The sequence below is a fragment of the Homalodisca vitripennis genome, chromosome 4 (genome assembly GCF_021130785.1).
Source record: "Homalodisca vitripennis isolate AUS2020 chromosome 4, UT_GWSS_2.1, whole genome shotgun sequence".
Taxonomy (NCBI): domain Eukaryota; kingdom Metazoa; phylum Arthropoda; class Insecta; order Hemiptera; family Cicadellidae; genus Homalodisca; species Homalodisca vitripennis.
Genome location: NC_060210.1, coordinates 81,372,672 through 81,392,527, shown reverse-complemented (window position 1 = coordinate 81,392,527; position 19,856 = coordinate 81,372,672). Strand labels below are relative to the sequence as shown.

General features: G+C 32.1%; 1 protein-coding gene across 1 annotated transcript in view; it reads left to right on the top strand.

Annotated features, from left to right (window-relative positions):
- LOC124359625 (GRIP and coiled-coil domain-containing protein 2-like) overlaps positions 1 to 19,856 on the top strand; it is a 61,654-nt gene that overhangs the window by 27,259 nt on the left and 14,539 nt on the right. The window contains exons 5-15 of the mRNA XM_046812526.1: positions 454 to 638; positions 2,131 to 2,309; positions 3,605 to 3,702; positions 5,656 to 5,799; positions 8,208 to 8,398; positions 8,501 to 8,726; positions 8,975 to 9,142; positions 14,724 to 14,930; positions 16,350 to 16,579; positions 17,184 to 17,364; positions 19,418 to 19,618. Of these exons, the coding sequence (XP_046668482.1) occupies positions 454 to 638; positions 2,131 to 2,309; positions 3,605 to 3,702; positions 5,656 to 5,799; positions 8,208 to 8,398; positions 8,501 to 8,726; positions 8,975 to 9,142; positions 14,724 to 14,930; positions 16,350 to 16,579; positions 17,184 to 17,364; positions 19,418 to 19,618 (2,010 nt within the window). The remainder of the gene's footprint in view (positions 1 to 453; positions 639 to 2,130; positions 2,310 to 3,604; positions 3,703 to 5,655; positions 5,800 to 8,207; positions 8,399 to 8,500; positions 8,727 to 8,974; positions 9,143 to 14,723; positions 14,931 to 16,349; positions 16,580 to 17,183; positions 17,365 to 19,417; positions 19,619 to 19,856) is intronic.

Genomic DNA, 19,856 nt, shown 5'->3' with positions numbered 1-19,856 from the left:
ATTTGACACAAGCAGTAGGAATACCAGATTCTTGATAGATAGCAGACAAGAAGGGTTTGGCGAGCTACTGAACCACTCCTTCCAGTTTAGTTGTAATACAGCCGGTGTCATGCCAATGAGTGATGGGCCGTCAGCAGTGGTCAAGCACATGTTGCTTTAATTTAATAAGTTAAAAATTAAAACAATCAAGAATCAGGTTTAAAAAATGTAAAGATTACTATATTTTTTTGAATGTGAATTTGAAGTACAAAAAATATGAAAAGTATTTTAGCATGTTTGCTCCAATAGTGACCATAAAAAGTGTTATGGGTCTATAAAACCTTTTGTGTAAGTTACACCACTGCTATATACTCAAAAATAAATTATTATAACATTATTATTAAAGTAACATTTTATTCAGTTCCATCTAGAGACCATTCTTAAGCTTGTTTGTTTATGTTTACTTTTTTATAGGAATTAAATAGAAGAGGAGAAACCATATCCTCTCTAAAAGAAGTGGTATCGATGTACGAGAAGAAGGTGATTGAACTAAACAATCAGCAGGACTGTAGCTTGAACACTATAAAACAGCTGAGAGAGGAGCTGACAGACCGAACACAGCACCTTCATGATCTCAGCAATCAACAAGAGGCTAACAGGTGTTCAGTTTATAATAGTTTGATTTTGTATATTGCCTCCTCTCTTGGGCTATCAACACCCCTCTTTAACTTTCCCCCATCCATCAAGCTCTCTCTTTGTGCATTAATTGTTTTCTTAGACAAACCAGTACTTCTCTACAGATCAACCACAAAATAGCTGGTATAGTAGTATATTCACTGACATTCCAACTTTGAATTACAAAATATCAATTTTCTCTTTCGTATTTACTAGTATACTCATTACAAAATGTATAACCTATTGGACAATTTATTTATAACGACTGTTTCTGATTATTGCTGCTAAATAGTACAGTATAGTATGTGTTAGACAGTTGAAGCATTTTAGAGCAGCAATGTTGTTGCATTAGATGCCATGATATATTTTAATAAGATAATACATGATTGTCACATAATTTAATCATCATAACTAAACTTCATATCCATGCCTTGTAATGTTTATCTTTTAATTCTTAGCATTTTACTTTTAATATTGGAAAGTTTTCAACTAAGTTATACATTATAAAGTTTATGGTAACATAATAAATTATCATTCTGGCTTATTACAAATATATATGCAATTCATAGCCAGTTAAATAAGTATGAGCATATCACCACTAACTGCACCACTAAATTTAGAATGTTGGAGCTACCAGCTGATTTACACTAAACAAGTTAAGCATGTAAGAAATGTAATAAATAAAAAACTTAAGGTAATATTGATTTATAGTGATTATATATTATTATCTTATTTATATTATTTATAGTAATTCTTCATACTACTAAGATTTACCATGTATAATATTCTAAAAATGTTCAAGAAATATTTAAGGTTAGTACCTGGTGATATCATTTCCTAAAACAGCAAGGTAAATTAAAATTATTTTAAGAAAACTTATCTTGATATAAATCTTTACTGTACCATCCTAATATGCAAAATCATTTTTTTCATTAAAACCATTAATCTCCTCTAGAAACAGAGTTGATTTCTATATTCTTTTATGGACAAAGTAAACAGGTTGGTTTCTCAGTGACAATTTAGAGACAAAACTAAGATTTAAAAGAAGGTCAAAGTCAGTTTTTGCAAGAAACACACTTCTCTTATAACATGTATTTTCAGTGTTTTTATTTAACTTATGGCTTATAATTTATTTAAAACTGTAGTCAGTTAATGTCTATAAAAATAACCTTCAAACAAAGTAATGTCTATTAACTGTTAACTTTCATGTATATTGTTAACGATTTTTTTCCATATTTTAAACATTCCAAGTTAATTAAACACAAGCTATTAAGAAGGAATCTTACATCTGCAAAAAGATATTAAGAAATCTCAACAAGATATAATATCGAAATAATATGCTGGTACTCGTAAAGCTGATATCTTTGAATAACTCTAAAAAAAAAAAATAGTGAAATAGGTAGATGATTTAAGTTATTCCCTTCACCTAATTTATAATTGAAGTATTGAAACATATTGTTTTATTGCAATGGTCAGCAACATTATCTGCCAGTTAAGGGAAGAGTTATCAAATACATCGCAGCGTCTGCAGGATTTGGACAACCAGCAAAATGTGAGCAACAATACTATCAAGCAGTTGCGGGACGAACTGGCTGATACTTCTCAACGACTGCAACATGCAGAGGTGGAACTGGCTCGTACAAGAGAACACCAAGGTTCGCTATGTCATGTTTCTGTAGTTTCTCTAGCTAACAGATGACAGATCGCACCCACTTTTCAGGACGGGAGAGATTATACAAAAGCAATTTGCTCACGTTCAGTATACTTTAATTATTTTCATTTGTCTTTCACTGGGAAATCTTCTCGAACAATCCTCTGATTATTTTGAATAACTTCCTCTCAGAATATACAAATTTTAATAATCGTATATAAAACTCTGTCTATAAAAACATATTAAAGTACTGTACAGTACGTCATAAAATTTATACTACACAGTAGTAAATTTCCACATGTACTTTTTAGGTGTCGAACAACAAAAGTTCTGTATACTTTAAAACAAAATGTGTTATATAAGGAACAAAATACAAAATGGAACTTGAACATATTTGTTTTTAACATTTGTATAAACTTTTTTTATTTTATTAGATAAATAATTTCTTTAGATGTTCAAGAATATTATTGTTAGAAAATTTCAATAGTAATGACAATTTGCTTATTTAGGTTTTATTTTCTGACTACTACAGTTCAATTTCAATTTCTTTGAAAAATTTAGTATATCGAATCTTTTAACATTAAACTTATGAAGGAAACAGGATTTTTCCCGACATTTGCCATCGTTCAGTGAAACAAAAAATCAGTAACACTATGTTTCGAGATCTGCAGTGTGATCTCTTCTTCAGGTAAATAACTAACCTAATACATACAAACTAGGTTAAAACAAACAAATCATACCAAAGCGTTGTGGCACGCCTAAGTCAGGAATCACAACCACCATGTTTTGTGTCAACTTCACTAACTCTAAAACATGCACTTAATAAAAAACTATACACAACACTAATCATTAAATCTGAACTACAGAATACAGATCACAATACGTCTGCATTCGTCTACCAACCACCTACGGCTGATTGAACGATGGCAAATGTCCGGAAAAATCCGGTTTCCTTCACAATCCTTCCATCATTAAAAATAAACTTCAAACAAAGAATGAAACTTATGTTATTGAGATTGATAATAAAGGAAATGTTCATGAAACTTTAGCATGCATAATTCTGCACGTACTTCATTCATACTTTGTATTTTTGAGTCATAATTACTATTCAGTTTCATTGAATGGTGCAGTATTGAATGAAATTTATGTTTTTAACAGATATAAGCTGTTATTGTTTCGTTGTATAAATTTACATTTAATGAACATATGAGTGCTAAAGCTAAATGTTTAATAATTTTACCCAAAGTGTGTTTAAATGAACACAACAACAGTTGAAGTAGCAAGTTTTCATGGTGACAGGTGAAGCAGACCACCTAAGCACTAGCACAGTCAGCAGAGTCGAGGAGTCTGGTAGGCTCAGGGATGTAGATGACAGTTTCGAAGATAGATATTGTAAGGTAATTAGTTTTACAAATACAAATATTTTGCAATTAAATAAGTTACTTTAATTTAAAAACTAATTACATGTACGTACAAATGTAATGTAATGTGTATGTGTAAATTAATTATTGATGTCTGTATGTTTTAAATTGGTTATTGAGATTTTCTTCCAGTTGTTATGTTTTCCTTCAAATTGGCAGTGTTTCAGCTGCAGCATTTATAAGGACTGTTAATAAACAAAATTAATCTGTATTTTAGTTATGTATTTTGAACCTTTCTGGCATGCTTGACCAGTGTCAGTGCAAAAATATTTTAAATATAATATAATAATAAATTTTAATGTTTACTCAAGTTAACATTTTGTACTAGACATCATACTAGTACTAATAATACAATGGAAGGCGTGCCAGAAAGGACACTTAATATGTTTTGCTTTAAATAAATTTACTACTTGAACAAATTTAGTGCAGTCCAGTGGACTATCAGGATCAATGAGTGACATATCCGGTGACCAGACACTCTATGTCTTAGTCTTGTACTCAAAATGAAGACAGTGGCTTGGTTTGTATATGATGCAATTGTTCTATTCTTATACAGAGTGTTTCATTTAAGATATCTTCACTTGAATTGTGAGAGAGCGGATTATTATATGATAATCAATTACAAAGGGTTTTCCCACAAAATCAACCCTTGAACAATTTTTAAAATTTGCATGATTTTTAAGTGTGAAAACCTGAAATTGGCTATCTCACTACGTTCAGAATTTCTTTCTCAACAAGATCATCTGCTATAAACCTATAACTAAAAACTATAATCTGTTTATTGATATATGTTACGGAAAAAAACCTTCAACGCAACCATTGTTTTTGACATTTCTGCAATGTTAGACGACTAGTCGCTAGTATTTTGTTTTGTTCTCGTAATGTTATTAGAGTTGTGTTAGTATCAAACAACATCAAACTTTTCTATGTGAAATTTGCCATCAAGTGGTATAGATATTGATGCACCGGCATTACTCATTGTGTATTTTAAAACTTTTATTTGTGGATTCTAAGCTTGTATGCATAAACTATACCGTGAAAAATGGTTTATTTGTGATTAATTTATTGTACGATAATTCTGACATTTGAATTGTTGTGCTGGTTAAATTGCGATATTAAAATCATGAAACCTAGGCCAATGCCTAGATTACTAACACTGTTAATTTCATTATTTTTTTATTTTTTGAACACTATGAGTGACCTAGTAAATAATTCAGGTGAACTTAGACAATGGGGTTTTATTATAAATATTTACTTAACTTTCTGGTGGTAAATTGTGTGATTTTTACAATTTTTATTTCTTGAAAAAATACCTCTTAGGACCTGTAACAAACATTTTTACATATAAAAGTATAACAAAACACAAAAATATATATTTATTTTCAGAGCTTTTATGCTCTACAACATAGAAAAGGTCTCAAATATAATAAGTATACAGAAAATATATTAAAATGTTAGACTGTGAATTGTAATTTTTTGAAAAACAACATTATACTATTTACCAAAAACAATTTACAAATTTTGGGGAAAGTGGGATTTTTTTATGTTTTACATAAAAACCCTTTTTAAGTCCTTTTCTATATTTTGAAAAGTAATAAAAAAATATTTATATTTATATATTGCTCCCGGCGGAGCAGTTTTTGTGATTCAATGTTTATTGAAATCATATATATATATATATATATATATATATATATATATATATATCAAACTTTTGAAAGGGGGGAGGTGGTTTTGAACTCTGAGGATTATGTTTATTGAGTTAGTTTTACATGGCAGGTAAAACATTACTGTCTATAACATTATCTCAATATAATACAGAAAATATTAAATTGTGTTTAATCTTTATTAGCAATTAATTTTACAACTAATCAGTTAGAATTTAATATAAAATAATTTAAATTGTAAGCCAATAAATGTGTTATATAGCTAAAAGTAGTGGCGGCCAAACTAAAGAAGCGAGCGACAGAGACTCAGCAAATGCTAGACAGTGAACGGCAGAAATGGGCCACAGAGAGAAGTGAACTGGCAAACAAACTGAACCAACTGACAGCCTCAGCTCGGAACAATCAGGTACTGGCGAGATCAAATTTTGATTTCATATTGTTTGTAAGATTATATTTTCTGATTTATTTGGTAGTCATAAAATTTAGGTATCCTGTTTTGACAGTAGATATCAAACTGTTTATTGTTTTATTTTGTTAATATATAGATTAATTTTTTACTTATAAGCTATTTTATTTATTCACTTCAATCATAAATGGAATAAAGTCAGTATTGTAATATTAAAATACGAGTTTATTACAGGTTCTGTTTTCCTGAAACCAGCTTAAAAGTTTTATCGGATTATTAAAGTACAGATCATATTACTTGGACAGAAATTAGTATAGTGCTGTAAACTGATTACTCAGAGGACAAACATAGAAGATTAGAAGCAATGAGATTTGACAATAAGTTTCAATCTGTCATTTAAAGTTTTTTATTGACGATGGAAGGTTTGAATAGATAATAGGATTTTGAATATTTGCCATCATTATATGTTACAAAATATATAACTACGTTTTGAGGAATGAAATCAACTCTCTTCATCCAGGTGTAAGAAATTTAATACATATAAAAGTAATTAAAACTTACAATGTGCGGCAATAGGCAGCCATTAAAAATAAATAATTTAAAAATAATGATCATACCCAATAACACCTTGAAATCCAAACAGGACAAACACACATCACACCCGCACAAGCAATAGTGGGTCTTTAACGAGAATATAAATGTTGGCATTTCATGTGGTACCACAGCATGTCATCTGAAACAGTGAGACAGGAAGGCATTCTTTACCCTTTCCCCATTCCTGTTGGATGGGGAAGGGTAAAGCCAGCTTCCTCCAGCCCTTTGTTTAGGTACTAGACCTTAATATCATGGCATGTGTACAGATTTTGGTTGAGAATTGTTTGATTGTAAGCCAGAGTGGCTTAACCTCAATCGAAGGTTGACTTAGTGGGTGATCTGCTCATTTTATTTATGAAATCTCAATATGTTTGCTTTTGAAGAAACCTGTCTTGTAAAGTTTCTAATTTAATTCAAAATAAATTTTACTTTATATAAATGAAAATAAATAAAACTGAACTAAATATTGCTGAAAAATTCTTCATACCACGTGTCACAACTTGTTACTACAACTTGGTACAGATTTAAAGTTCAAACTGTAATTTAACTATGTTTTATCCAAAAATATTTACTAAAAACTTAATATCTTGATGTATGAAAATTATTGTGATTGTTGTATATACTACATTTCTATTGCGAGTAAGTTTAACTTAAAATTAAAATTGAGAACTTTACTTGCACAATACTTGCAATGACATGCACTCTCTTGAAAAGTTGCATTAATTACTAAGTGAATTCAAATCTTCGTATTTTCCTGTGTATAAAAATAATACAATAATCCTTGTAAAAAAGCTAACATTAGTTGACAACAAATTTCCCATAAGAAAATTGTAATTCAACTATAAAAGAGCTACTTACACTTGCGTAGACTTGTAGAGAGTAAGAAATTAACTCGAAAAACACTAACAATTAAACTGCAAAAAGATACTAAAAAAGACACTGAAATGCTTGTGTCAGAGATTTTTATACTGACCCCTTCCCCTAATCAGTTATCTATCACCAACGCCTTTGTTTGGCCTCCGACTATCCAATCACAAAGCCAAAGAGATCTATTGTCAACTCAAAGTCACACCTATTGTAATTCCATTATCAAAGTAGACTACCAGAAAAATCTGCTGCCTTACTGTACCATTGCTACATTCTTGGACCCTTTCTTGAGAAATTACATTATTTATTTTACCTATATTTAACAACACTATTTAAATTCTAAAATATTTTAGAATTAATTATTTTTATGGAAATCTTTGACATTGAAATTTTGGGCTATGTATGCAGAATTGGTTGTCACAAACGATTGAATTTATTCTTTTAAGTTAACTACTAATTACTCATACGATCTCTTTTTATTACTGTGTTTACTGGCTATCTGAAGAACTATGCTTATTTGATTCAACAGTGTTTATTATAGTTTTTTTTTTCTATTGTATGACCCAAATTTAAGCTGTTATTTAAAACCTTTTGAAACATTAAGTCCTTACATTTCTTTTTTGACCTACAAATTATACAGTAACTTATATACACTGTAGCAAGAGACAAATTACTGTGTGACCTGCTTGAGACAGTGCTGAGAGTGATTTTGCAGAAACCAACCTTATCTGTGAATTTGTGTAGTTGAGTGCAGCTGATTTAACGAGTTGGAACTGAGTTCCCAGAATTCAAACTTTTAAAAGTCTGCCATCGATGCCTAGATCAGTACTAACCATTTCTGTTGAAATTGCAGTAATTGGATGGCGAGCTGGAAACTAAATGCAGAGAGTTCAGGATGGTTACCCTTGACATCAAGGCCAGTTCTAATCCTATCTGTGTGCTTGTAGACTCTGCAGCAAGAGTGTGACAGATTGGGTGATGAACTTGAGACAGAGCGCAAAGAGTGCAAGATGTTACGTAAGGCTGCTACCGATGCCAAAACCAGCGAAGTCAATCTCAAGGTCAAGTTAGAGGAAGCACAGACTAACATTGAAATTCTTAAAGTCAATTTGGATTCTGCTATTAAAGAACGAGACAGGTACATCTTAGTGTTTATATTTATAGTTTCTTATAACATTTGATATTAATTTAATTTATATTTCTGCCTTTTACTCTTAACATTTTTACTTCTTTCCCACAGTATTAACCAGTCATTGGCAAGTAAAGAAGCTGAATTGGAAACTGTTATTAAAGAGAAAATAGCGGAGGAGTTGATAAGAAAAGAAAAAGTGAAGGAAGTTACTGAACTTGAGGAGAGACTAAAAGAGGAAGAAGAGAAGCTGGCTGGAATGAAAAAGGCGGTGGAGAGTGCAAAGACAGAGGCCAGGAAACAGAGTGTACTCTCATTAGAGATACAGAACTATGAGGTGAGATGATACTTGTTACTATAATACCTTGATACTGAATTTTAGTTACAATAATAAAAAAGGATGGGAAAAGGGGGAAAGGGGAATTATTGTTTTATAATAATACATTATTTTCTCCCATAAACTGATCTATAATAATTGAATACTGAGTATAAAAGTTGTTAGTTCTAATTATTGTGATTGTATTAGTATAAATTTAAATATATAAAAGTATAAAAGTGAATTAAAAGTTATAAATTTATTCACAGAAAAGTTTATCAGACATGAGTGGGCAATTGAACGCAGAGAGAGGGCGAGTGAGCAGTTTAGAAGCAGAGGTGCAGACTCTACAGGATATCCGGGACAGTCTGCAAGAGCAGATCCGGTTGTTGGAGGAGAGAGTGGCCACTGAGGAGGTCCGCAGTCAGCAAGCTTATGTATGTCACCATCTTCACTGTTGATACAAAAAAAAAGGATTAGAGCCATTTACCAATCATTTCACTTTTACCACGGATAAAAAATGATATAGGTGTGAATAAATCTATTGAACATAGTTATGTCTTTATAAAACATATTTTAATAATTATCTAAGTGCGTCAGGAAAATAAGTACTGTTTTAAAATAAAAAGATTAAACAAATATTTGAAAGATAATTTATTTTTACATGATATACAGGTTCATCCAAAATTATTCCACTACTGTATTTTCTAGATGGATTTAACCAATTAAAATTAAAATTTGTGGATCTTTGTACATTAACAAGACAAAACAAAAACAGTTGGGGTAGTCCCCATGGGGAGGAGGATGGCAAAGTTTCCAAATGGCAACCCGCCACATGTGACACATCTTTGGAAAAGGGAATAAAAAAAGAAACATGTTGGCACAAACCGGAAGTCTCTATCAATCACTGTACCAAAATGACAGACCCTGTATAATAATGTCTTAAATTTTTTTTCTGCATAGTTTTTACTCTTCTTCAGACATTTTTCGTAGTGGGTAATCAGCTTCTTTTTAATTTACAAAGAAACACTCCACTAGTGAAGACTCCTTATCTGTACTCCGTTATTTGTGTAAGCATCACATTTGAGGGTCTTACTACCAAGTTCATGTTTCTCGTGCAGTTACTGGTGGTAGTCAGAGAGTATCATCGGGCTATATTGCTTGTGAGTAAAACTACTTCCAACCGAAATCTGAAATTAGCCTTTGATCACTTTTAGAACCTGACAGGTACATAACTTGTCCTAACCTAAGTGGCCAGTTACAGTCTCATGCAAAACAGTTCTCGAAACTTGTGGAAATTCATCTGAAAGTATTTTCATTGTGAATTATATTTTTCTCTCAGATTTTCTCATTTACTCCCTTAATCAAGTCATCATTCACAATGGAAGGCCTCCTATTTCATGTTCTCTCACGGACATTTGACCATCCTTCATTTAAGTATATAATCCATTTCACATAATTCCCATTTCAGATAGGCATAGTAATAATTTCTTTATAAATTTCGGTGATTTGACTATTGATTTTTGCTGCCTTGATATTTTACTTTCAAAAACCAAATAAATGAAATCTCACGGTCTACAGAATAATCAGTTGTTTTAAACAGCCAAAACAAGTAACCAGAAAAACCAAGTACTTATTTTACGGACATGCCTCGTATATCCACATTCTACAGGTTGTGAACTTTAGATAAAGTGATATTGTGGATAATTAAGATTACAGTGCAATAAAAATTATAATTAGTAGTATCTCAGTAAATAAATTTGTTTAATGTCATTAAGATCATTAAATTTGTCTATTTAAAACATTACAAGTGTATCTTTTAAGATGCTCTAACCATTTTAAGAGACTGAGTTTTAATAGTAGAATATAATAGGATATGATATAAGATCAGTTCTGAAAGAGACTCTAAATACCTGAGGAGTAAAGTCTTATTATAGTGTAAAATTCTTTGGCATGGTTTAATCTGTCTTTTGTGTATTAATTTCATTTGTCCAACACAACTTTTATATCTTAGATTCTCATCAACTGCTCATAGATTGAAGTTTTGTTTTATATTGAATAGGAAGAATTCACTGTGTTCTCCAAACACAGTTATTGAAACAACATAACAATGTTTTTTTAATTGCCAGAAAAAAATCATGAGCATTAATTAATGAGATTGGGAGTGTTATAGTCTAGTAGTGTAATTTCAAGAGTTTGGTTTTGCCACAGTTCTGAGAGTTTAGAGTAGAATAATGTCTTTATTTCCATTTTTTTAGAGAAATAATTGCATCATATTATAATTTACAGTTTACTAAAGTTTTAATCTTTTAAATGGTAGTACTCATCCATTTAAGAGTAGAGTGGTTGGTCCATAAGCCAGTTTGTTAAGTTATTCTTCAGAGTCTTGCTAGTCAGTATCTGTAGATAGTCTGAGGGATTGTTATGCACTCTGCTTGCCGATATAGTCAGGTTTATTCTCAAAATGAGTCATTCTGTATCGTGGAGTCACAAAGTGGGATGCATGTCTTGTGTGGTTTCCATGGATATTGTTACATCTTTTTCAATTTCTGTTGTCAGTATATAAGATTGTATCTCTCATATAAGATTACATATCTTATATACTGACAACTGTCTTATTATGTACAAGTTAACAACTGTCATTGTCCTTAATACCTTGAAGGCATTCCGGCATCTGTTCCTATAAAAATCCAAATTCAAATTATATTGTCTTTTCATAATGATTTTCTCCCTTTCCTTGTTTGTGGCCCTCAAAAGTTTTACAGAGTTGGTTTCTTAGTTGCCTCTCTATTATCAGTTGGTGTTCACTTTCTTCAAGAAGCTTTACAATTTCACCAATTTTGTTTCAAAGTACTTAGTTTTTGTCTTTAAATTTAGCTATTTGATCTTGATACATGTTTTCATTGCAATGATTTATTTCAAGATTTTTTGGGCCAGTTTTGAATTTTCAACATTTTGATTTTGTAAGTTGAATCTTAATTTATTATTTTTGGCCATTAGGGCACTCGCCACTTCTGCTGTTCAAGTAAAGGAAGTCTCGAAGTCCGGTTCAACTTCTTGATTTAAGTCTTTAATTTTGTTTCTGAAGGTCCATGATATCTCATCTGGAAGTAAAGTGTTTTGAGATGTAACTAGTGGTTCTTGTATTAGGATTGGTTGGCAACTGTTGCAGGACAATCCTAACTCCAAGAGTCAAGTACTTGTGGATACATTGTCTTTAGTTATTTGTCTGTGATTTTGACACATGCCCCATGGTACCAACACCTGCAGGTGCCTTTGCAGCGGATAGCAGAATACTTTACTCCGATTTTACATTTACCATAGGGAAATTTACATTTGCTTTTATTCTTGTCCATGTATCAGAACCAATAGTACTAATTATGTATGAATTATTTAGGTGAATTTAAATTTATCAAAGGAAAAAGACCAAGGATACAAAATTTTAATATTCGTCAACTATGCTAATGTTGACAAGAGTATAAACCGTATAGGGAACTAGTGGGTCAATACTGCGTAATGTGAAGGGCCAGCAGTACAGCAGTGTGTCAGTTCATTGCACTAGAGGTGCACAATCAGCAGGTGTCAGGCTATGCATCCATCTGTTTGTCCATATGGCTCATCTGTTACATTTTACATGCATTTGTGTTATGAAAGATTGTTAGAGGTTACATGTGTTTTCTTTGGATTGCTTAACGCAAACGGTGCATAACTTTCCAAGTACTTCATAGTGACCATACAATCATTACAATAAGAAGTCATGATGATTGTAGGATTGAAAAAGAAAAATAGAAAAGAAAATCAGAAAAACCCCACTTTTGATTGAAGGTATTGACATTTTTTTTCTCTTTTCAACTTACATTGAGATGATTGGACCTTAGCTGAATGTTATATCCATAGCTGAGCATTAGTGAAGCTTATTCGAGGGGGCAAAAAAATGTAATTTATGTTTGTCTGTCTCCACAGTATATTGAGAACAAACTGACCTATAGTCTTGAAATTTTGCAAATAACTTCATTTCTATATAAACAACATTGAATTCAATGGTGGTGCGTGTTACTCTATGGAATTTGGCGTAGTGTTAGCAAACATTTTTACATTGATCTTATGGGTAACCATGATGGTAACAAGAAAATCACAGAACAAGTAAATTTCTAAATTGAGTACAATATTGGACATTTTAAAGAAGCCTAATGAAATGAGATATATACTTTAAACTGTGCATGTAACCTCAGTGAAGCCTGTTGTGTGGCACATGCTGTGGCTTACTTCTGAAGTTCTAAATTATTGTTGATTATCTAGCAATTCCTAGGCGATATCTAACGTTATCTTTGATCATAATTCTGCTATTTCACAATAATCTTTGTTGCCTCATGTTTCATACATAAAATATCTGAAACATGGTATGGCTTGAACTAAACAATTTAACATTAGAAAATTAGAAATTTATTGGTATTTATTCAAAGATATTTCACATAGTCTTCACTTATTTTATTTTGTTGTCAGTTAGTGATGTTTCAGGGCGATCGTCACCCTCAAAGTTTTAACAGTCATTTTGTTAACATCTTTACCACTCATAAACTTATTTCTTATTTATAGTATATATGTAAAAAATCACAGTCAACATTTAGAATGTAGTGGTGCATATTATTCATTTTATAAACAAAATTTTTAGCAAATTCCTCTATTCATCTTTTCAGAGTTTAAAAAATTGCAAAGAATGCTAAAACCCTTATAACCTTTTTAGCTCACTAAAGAAGTAAAAATTTGAGAAATCTGCAAATTTGAACATAGGAATGTGTGGTATACATTTTTTTTATCAGATTTACAAAACTTGTGAAAATAACATTTTTATTATTTTTATGAGGTACAGTATTCTTCCTTTGGAAGTTTTCGACACATACGTTGAAACAGCCTTTCTCCAATTCCATTGGAGTAAGGATAATTTTGGCGACATGGAAAATTATACAATTTTAGTAATAATAGATTCAGAATTCCATGTTTGTGTAAAAAAACATAATATTCAATTCACATAGTACTTCCTTTATTGTTATACATTAGAGACAAAACCTCATTCATTTTGAGTGAATTTGTCATTACAACTGGAAAGTCCTTTGAAATCAAATGTTTTTGTTAAGTCATTTAGTACCTAAGAAGTTTATGTGAGAAATTTGGCTGGCAATTTATATAACATGTTTTATATAAATTTATAATGTTTTTATTCTAAATTCTGTTATACAACATTATATGAATAGCCTAGCATACAATACTTGTATTGACTTTATCAATTTCACTTTTGTAAAGTTTCCTGCAACTCTAAACCATGAATCAAGCATATTTTGTGATAATGTAGTCTATGTTATGTGTAATTAAAATGTAAGCCTTAGAAATATGAACAAAAATTTAATATTTTGTGCTTAACATATTAACGTTTTTTAGTTTTAAAAGTTTTTGTGTCAACATTGTAAAGTATTATGAAGTGAGAAGTTAAGAACAAGTAAATGGTTCTATGCTGAAATCTAATTTGAAGGACCGAATTCATAATGATTATATTTTAATTACAGACATCATTTGAATTATAGTGATCTGGTGCAGGTTCCAGCATTTTGAATCACACATACTCGTCTTCACCAAACTTTATCTTCTTCAAGTACTAATTCCCATAACTTTCATCTCTTCTAAACACATTATCGGACACCCTCAGCCACCTCTTTTTGGCTTCCTGCATCTTTTATCTTTCTTCAATGTCCTCTTTTTTATTTATATGGTTCTTAACCCTGTTCCTTTCAATCTATTCTTTTCCATATCTGTCTTATATGGGTTTGGTCCTTTATTTTATATAGCTATCTATTTAGGTAAGATAACAATTTTTTATGTTTGGGAAAACAGTTAAAATTTCACTGGGCTATGTATTAATCGTAATATCTTAAAAAGTTTTATCTAGCAAATTCCTCTTAAGTAGATATCAGTGTAAAAATTGCAAAATATCGATATCTGCATTTATTTCTGCATACCATGCAGGATGAGGTAGTCCAGACCCGAGGCTGTCTGATGCAGGCGGAGAGCCGAGTAGCTGAGTTGGAGGCCAGGGTGGGTCAGCTAACTGAGCGGCTAGAGAGTGAGCGAGCGAGCGCTGAGGCTGCTACTTTGGAGCTGGCATCTCTATCCTCTGCCGTCCAGACCAACACAGATATCATGCTGCGGGAGAAACAGGAACTCTCACAGCAGGTCTCTGCAGACACAACTATTGTCTTTTATTATAATTTTTAATGTATCTAACTATTTAAAAATTAACCTACATCCACAAAGTCTTTATCTCTGCTCTATTTTAAAATATTTTGATTCTAATTTTGGTCCCAACATGTTTGTCTCAATTGATTATTTATAATTTGGTTCTGATTTATTGTTTTTACTATTAACTAAGGATAGTATGATTTTATTTAAAATTGTTGTCCAGGCTTAAGATTATGGATGTGACTTCTAATTATTGTTACTTATGATGTTGCCATAAGTTTTATTAACTGTAACAACCCACTCTGTAGAGTGAGAGTACTACATACTGTATATACTCGTACTACTGTTTCCTTGTGGTTACAAGAGGCAGTTAAGGTTTAACCTCACTTTTAGTTATGGTCTCATACATTTCATCATTCAATATTAGTGTTGCATCGGTCCCTAAATATTGGTTTTGATTTTATTGATTTTTAGCAGAAACTAAAATCCAAAATTGATACAAAATATTGGGCCCAATCATTTATTGACAGCAGAAAATTGTTCCTTTGCTTCTGCCATAGCACTGCACTGTCTGATTACTTAGTGTTCACAATATCACATGTTTTCCAATTGTTTGCTTTGTACTGCAGCTCAATTAGTTTTCATTAGATTATTGGCTAATTGGTACCTAATATTGCCTAAATTTCCAAAAATCTGATACCCCATACTGCATTGATACTTAAATTTCTGATATGGTTTTAATAATATATCTGGTTGTCACAATGTTTTTACATACAACAATTTCATGCACAAAAAAGTACTTTTATTAAACAATTTGTCCTCACTAGTATATGTGAGAGTTGGTGAAACATAAACCCAAAAATAAAGTATCTCAATAAATACACTGATTAAAACTGGAAGTGGAATAGAGTAAAAAGAGCTGAAAATTCTAGAACGGTATCTTTTATCATTAAAAAATCAAGAACAAAAATCAGCGGACCAAAAATATGATAAATAGTTTGGCTAAGTATATTATTAACTCCACAATGATATTTTGTGTGAGTATTTTTAAAACCATTACTATCAACTACTGGTGGTACATTCATTCATTTATTGGTAGTGACAAACTACAAAATGCTTTTATTAAAGAGGCGGATGTAACTACCTGTCCCAATCAACCATTACTTTATACAAGAAATTAAAAAAGATACATGTTTGCTTTCACAAATTTATCAGAACAATATTTTGCTTATTATACTCATCTAAGGTTATAACCCAAGTTTCCAATTTTAGTTCATTGTATTATAGCATTAACATAATAATTTTTTATTATAAAGCATGGGATATAAATAATCAAGCTTTATTTCCATTTAAAGTCATTATTGTATAATTATATTTTTTTCTTGCAGTTTTTACACATCAGTTGTCTTTCAGGTAGCGAGTCTGAATGGCCAATTGGCGACTGTAAGCAGCACGTTAGAACAGACTGAGGAGGAGCTTGCAAGTGTGCGAGCAGACTTTGACAAGTATAAAGTGCGGGCACAAAGTGTACTGCGTAAACATCAGAGTGCGGGAATGTCTCAGGCCGAAGCTGATGCTAAGCAACAGGCTGATGATCTTCGTCAGCAGGCAGATACATTACGCATCAAACTTAATGATTCTGTGTTAGTATACATTAAACAATACAATATCATTCTTTTATCTAAACTCCATTTATTAATTCAATTTTGTTACAATATTTTGCCTTTAGCAGGGATGTGATAAAGTAACTTTTCATTTGAGCTAAGATTAAATATTTCATCATATTATGTTACCAGTAATTTACCAACTATGGCACAATCTATTTTGGCATGATAGTGAAGTGTAAATTTACAATTCAGATGTATAGTATATGCAATAATAATATAATCTAAAATAGAAGATAATTAATACTCTGTTAGGAGATATGTCCAGGAACACTAGTCCAAGTTCCCGGTGCCAACAAAACAGGATTAATGAAATTAATAATATGGGACAAACACAGAAAATCCAGGTGAAAGTGGTGGTATTCTGTTATCAACCAGAACGAAACTCAAGATTTTACTATAGTCAATTTAAGAGTCAAAAAGATCTCTGAAAGCTTGACCAGCTCCTACCTAACTACATAATAGAAAGTAAACCATAAGATGTTTTGGACCAGGTAATTAAGGGCCTACTACTATTACGATTCAATTAATTGTCAGAATTTTAAAAAATTGTTCTGATTATAGTACCGATGTTATTGTTTAGTGCACATATAGAGAAGCTAGAGAATGAGCTTAAGGTAGCTAGTGGAGAGCGGGAAGTGGCAGAGACGAGATGTGTCAACCTCAACATTGCTCTGGCAGACAAGACGAAACAGTTGGAGCGAATTGTTGCAGAACATCGATCCCAGAAGCTGAGTCTGGAGACTCTGGTCCAGTGCTACAAAGTAAGTCTACAATAAAAAAAGGGTGAAAGGAAAATACAGTAATCCCTCCATATCCAAGGGGAGTAACCCTCACCCTCAACATTGTGAGCAATTTCTAAAATGGTCTCTATAACTTATGTTTCCATTCCACTCAAATGGTTTTCGAAATCAATCACCCTTACAGCTTTAGGCCATAACTTTCGCCAACATGCATTTCTGGTCATGGCTTCACTTCATAGATGGATTCCTTGATGTTAATAAGACTATCTGAGATGTAGGTTTTTTACATTGATGGAAGTGTGAATTCAGGGGTTTTATCCATAGAAGTTTAAATGTTCTACTCACGTAGTAAGCCTTGAAAGCAGCAAACATACCTTGATCTAATGGCTGTAGGATTTATGTGGTATTGGGAGGCAGGAATATGACTTAAATTTTTGGCTGCTCAATTAGAAGGTGTCCAGAGGTGTTATCAATCACCAGTAAGGCATTGAAAGGCAAGTTTTTAGATTCAAGGTAATCTTTCACCTCAGGAACGAAACTTATGCCAATCATGAAACAAATATGCTATGATCTAAGCATTCTTTAAACCTCCAAAAAACTGGCAGGTGATTCATATCCTTTCCTTTTAGAGCTCTTAGATTCTGTGACTTATAAACGAGCATAGTCTTAATCATGATTCCACTAAGCATTGGCATATAATAATACGGTGAGTCAATCCTTAGCAGTCTTGAAGCCTGGCGTATTTTTTTCCAATCATGACAGAAATGTTCTTGAAGGCATTCTTTTCCAGAAGAGCTCACTTTAATCGGCATTGAACACTTTTTCAGTACAGAACTCTCCTTTTTCTAAGACTGCTTTGAGCTTGACAGGGAATTGTTCTGTGGCTTTGTGGTCTGCCTCATGAGCTTCACATTTCGAAGGCTGAAGTGAAGCTTAAACCTTTCAAACTGTCCCTTACTAGCCAGGAATTGTGTCGTATGTGGAATCTCACTGCACTCCTCTAATAACTCCGAAAAATGGTTATGCAGTTGTTTTGCATTTTCTAGTATTGTATGAAAGCTTAAGGGAATTCGTTCCTGTTCAATTTTCAATGCCATTCAAATCAATGCCTTTTCAGTTTTTTTAACTCTCATATCTCGAGAAACAGAAGCAGTTTTGGCTCAGAGAAATTCTTTTTTCACTTTACCTTTGATTTTTTTTTCCAAACGCTTGACTCATTCAATCTGAACTTCCTAGCAACTGTAGGGGTAGGGGTAGAGTGAAATAATTCTGCAGCAGCACTTTCAAGTAGCTCGAGGAAATAGCTGTAATCATATAGCGTCTATGCAGTGGTGAACAATCAACAACTTGTTGTGGTTGAGATAATGCTGTAATTATTTTCTTTTTATTTATTTATTTTTAGCTGTTAAGCTTTCGGGTAAAGTTCACAGATGCGGGACCAGCAGACACAGATGGATGATTACTGTACACACAATAAATTGTTACCTTATCCCCATAACATAGCCTATACCTCTGTATGGGTGAATATCAGTTATCTTCTATTTTAATTAGGACTCATAATGTTTTCCAGATGTGTACAGTCTTCATATCCTTTGTTGTACCCAATAGTCGTTGTCATAAAAGTAGGTTTTGGCACTGGGCTGATGGAAAAATTTGCATCTCTTTGCACACATCAGAGGCGGCTACCCATAGTCATTTCATGTGGACGAAATGGGCAAGGAGAATGGAATCAGAAGGATTACAGGCTAGAGTTAAAATGATCTCTCAGTCCAGCAACTGGGAACTTCTTATATCTCATAGCACTAGTGTTATAGGTTTTTTTCTGGTTGTATGACTGTTATTGTAACTGTAATTATATAACTTTAAAATTCCCGATCCAACAACAACAAATCCGTTTTGTCTTATGTATGTATGCCTCTACTATTTAACTCTCTGTAATTGATACACAATAATTTGTTTACATCAGTAGAGCATTTCAATGTAGTTGAAATGGATTTCTTGATTTTAATAATATAGTAAAGAGGGTGAGTTTATATGATATGTATGATTTTCAAAATGATCTTGCTTGTTATAGAATCAGTTGGAAGAAAAGGATAAGGCGAGCCAAGAACAGGTAGTACGCTTTACTCAGGAGATAGAGGGGCTAAGAAGACAGCTGAGAGAGCAACCAGAGCCAGTGGTGGTGGCAGCAGTGGCATCAGCAGAGACAGAGGCTGTGACAGCTAGCATCACCACCCGGACAGAGCCACCTCTGTTGGAGAGAGAGGATGGAGAGGTGCTAATTTCATATGTTCTGGAATTACTTTTGAAACTTAAACTTTGGACTTATTTTTACACTTATGAAAACCTAATTTTTGTTTTTACATATAGTCTTTTTTTCACATTATCTTCTTCAAGTTTCAGTGTTTAATTTAATAATGATTAGTTTTAATTTATACATTCAAAGGCGGTTTCCTTTCTAATTGAATGTGGTGTGACAACAAAATTAATTTCACAATATAAGTAACGTACTT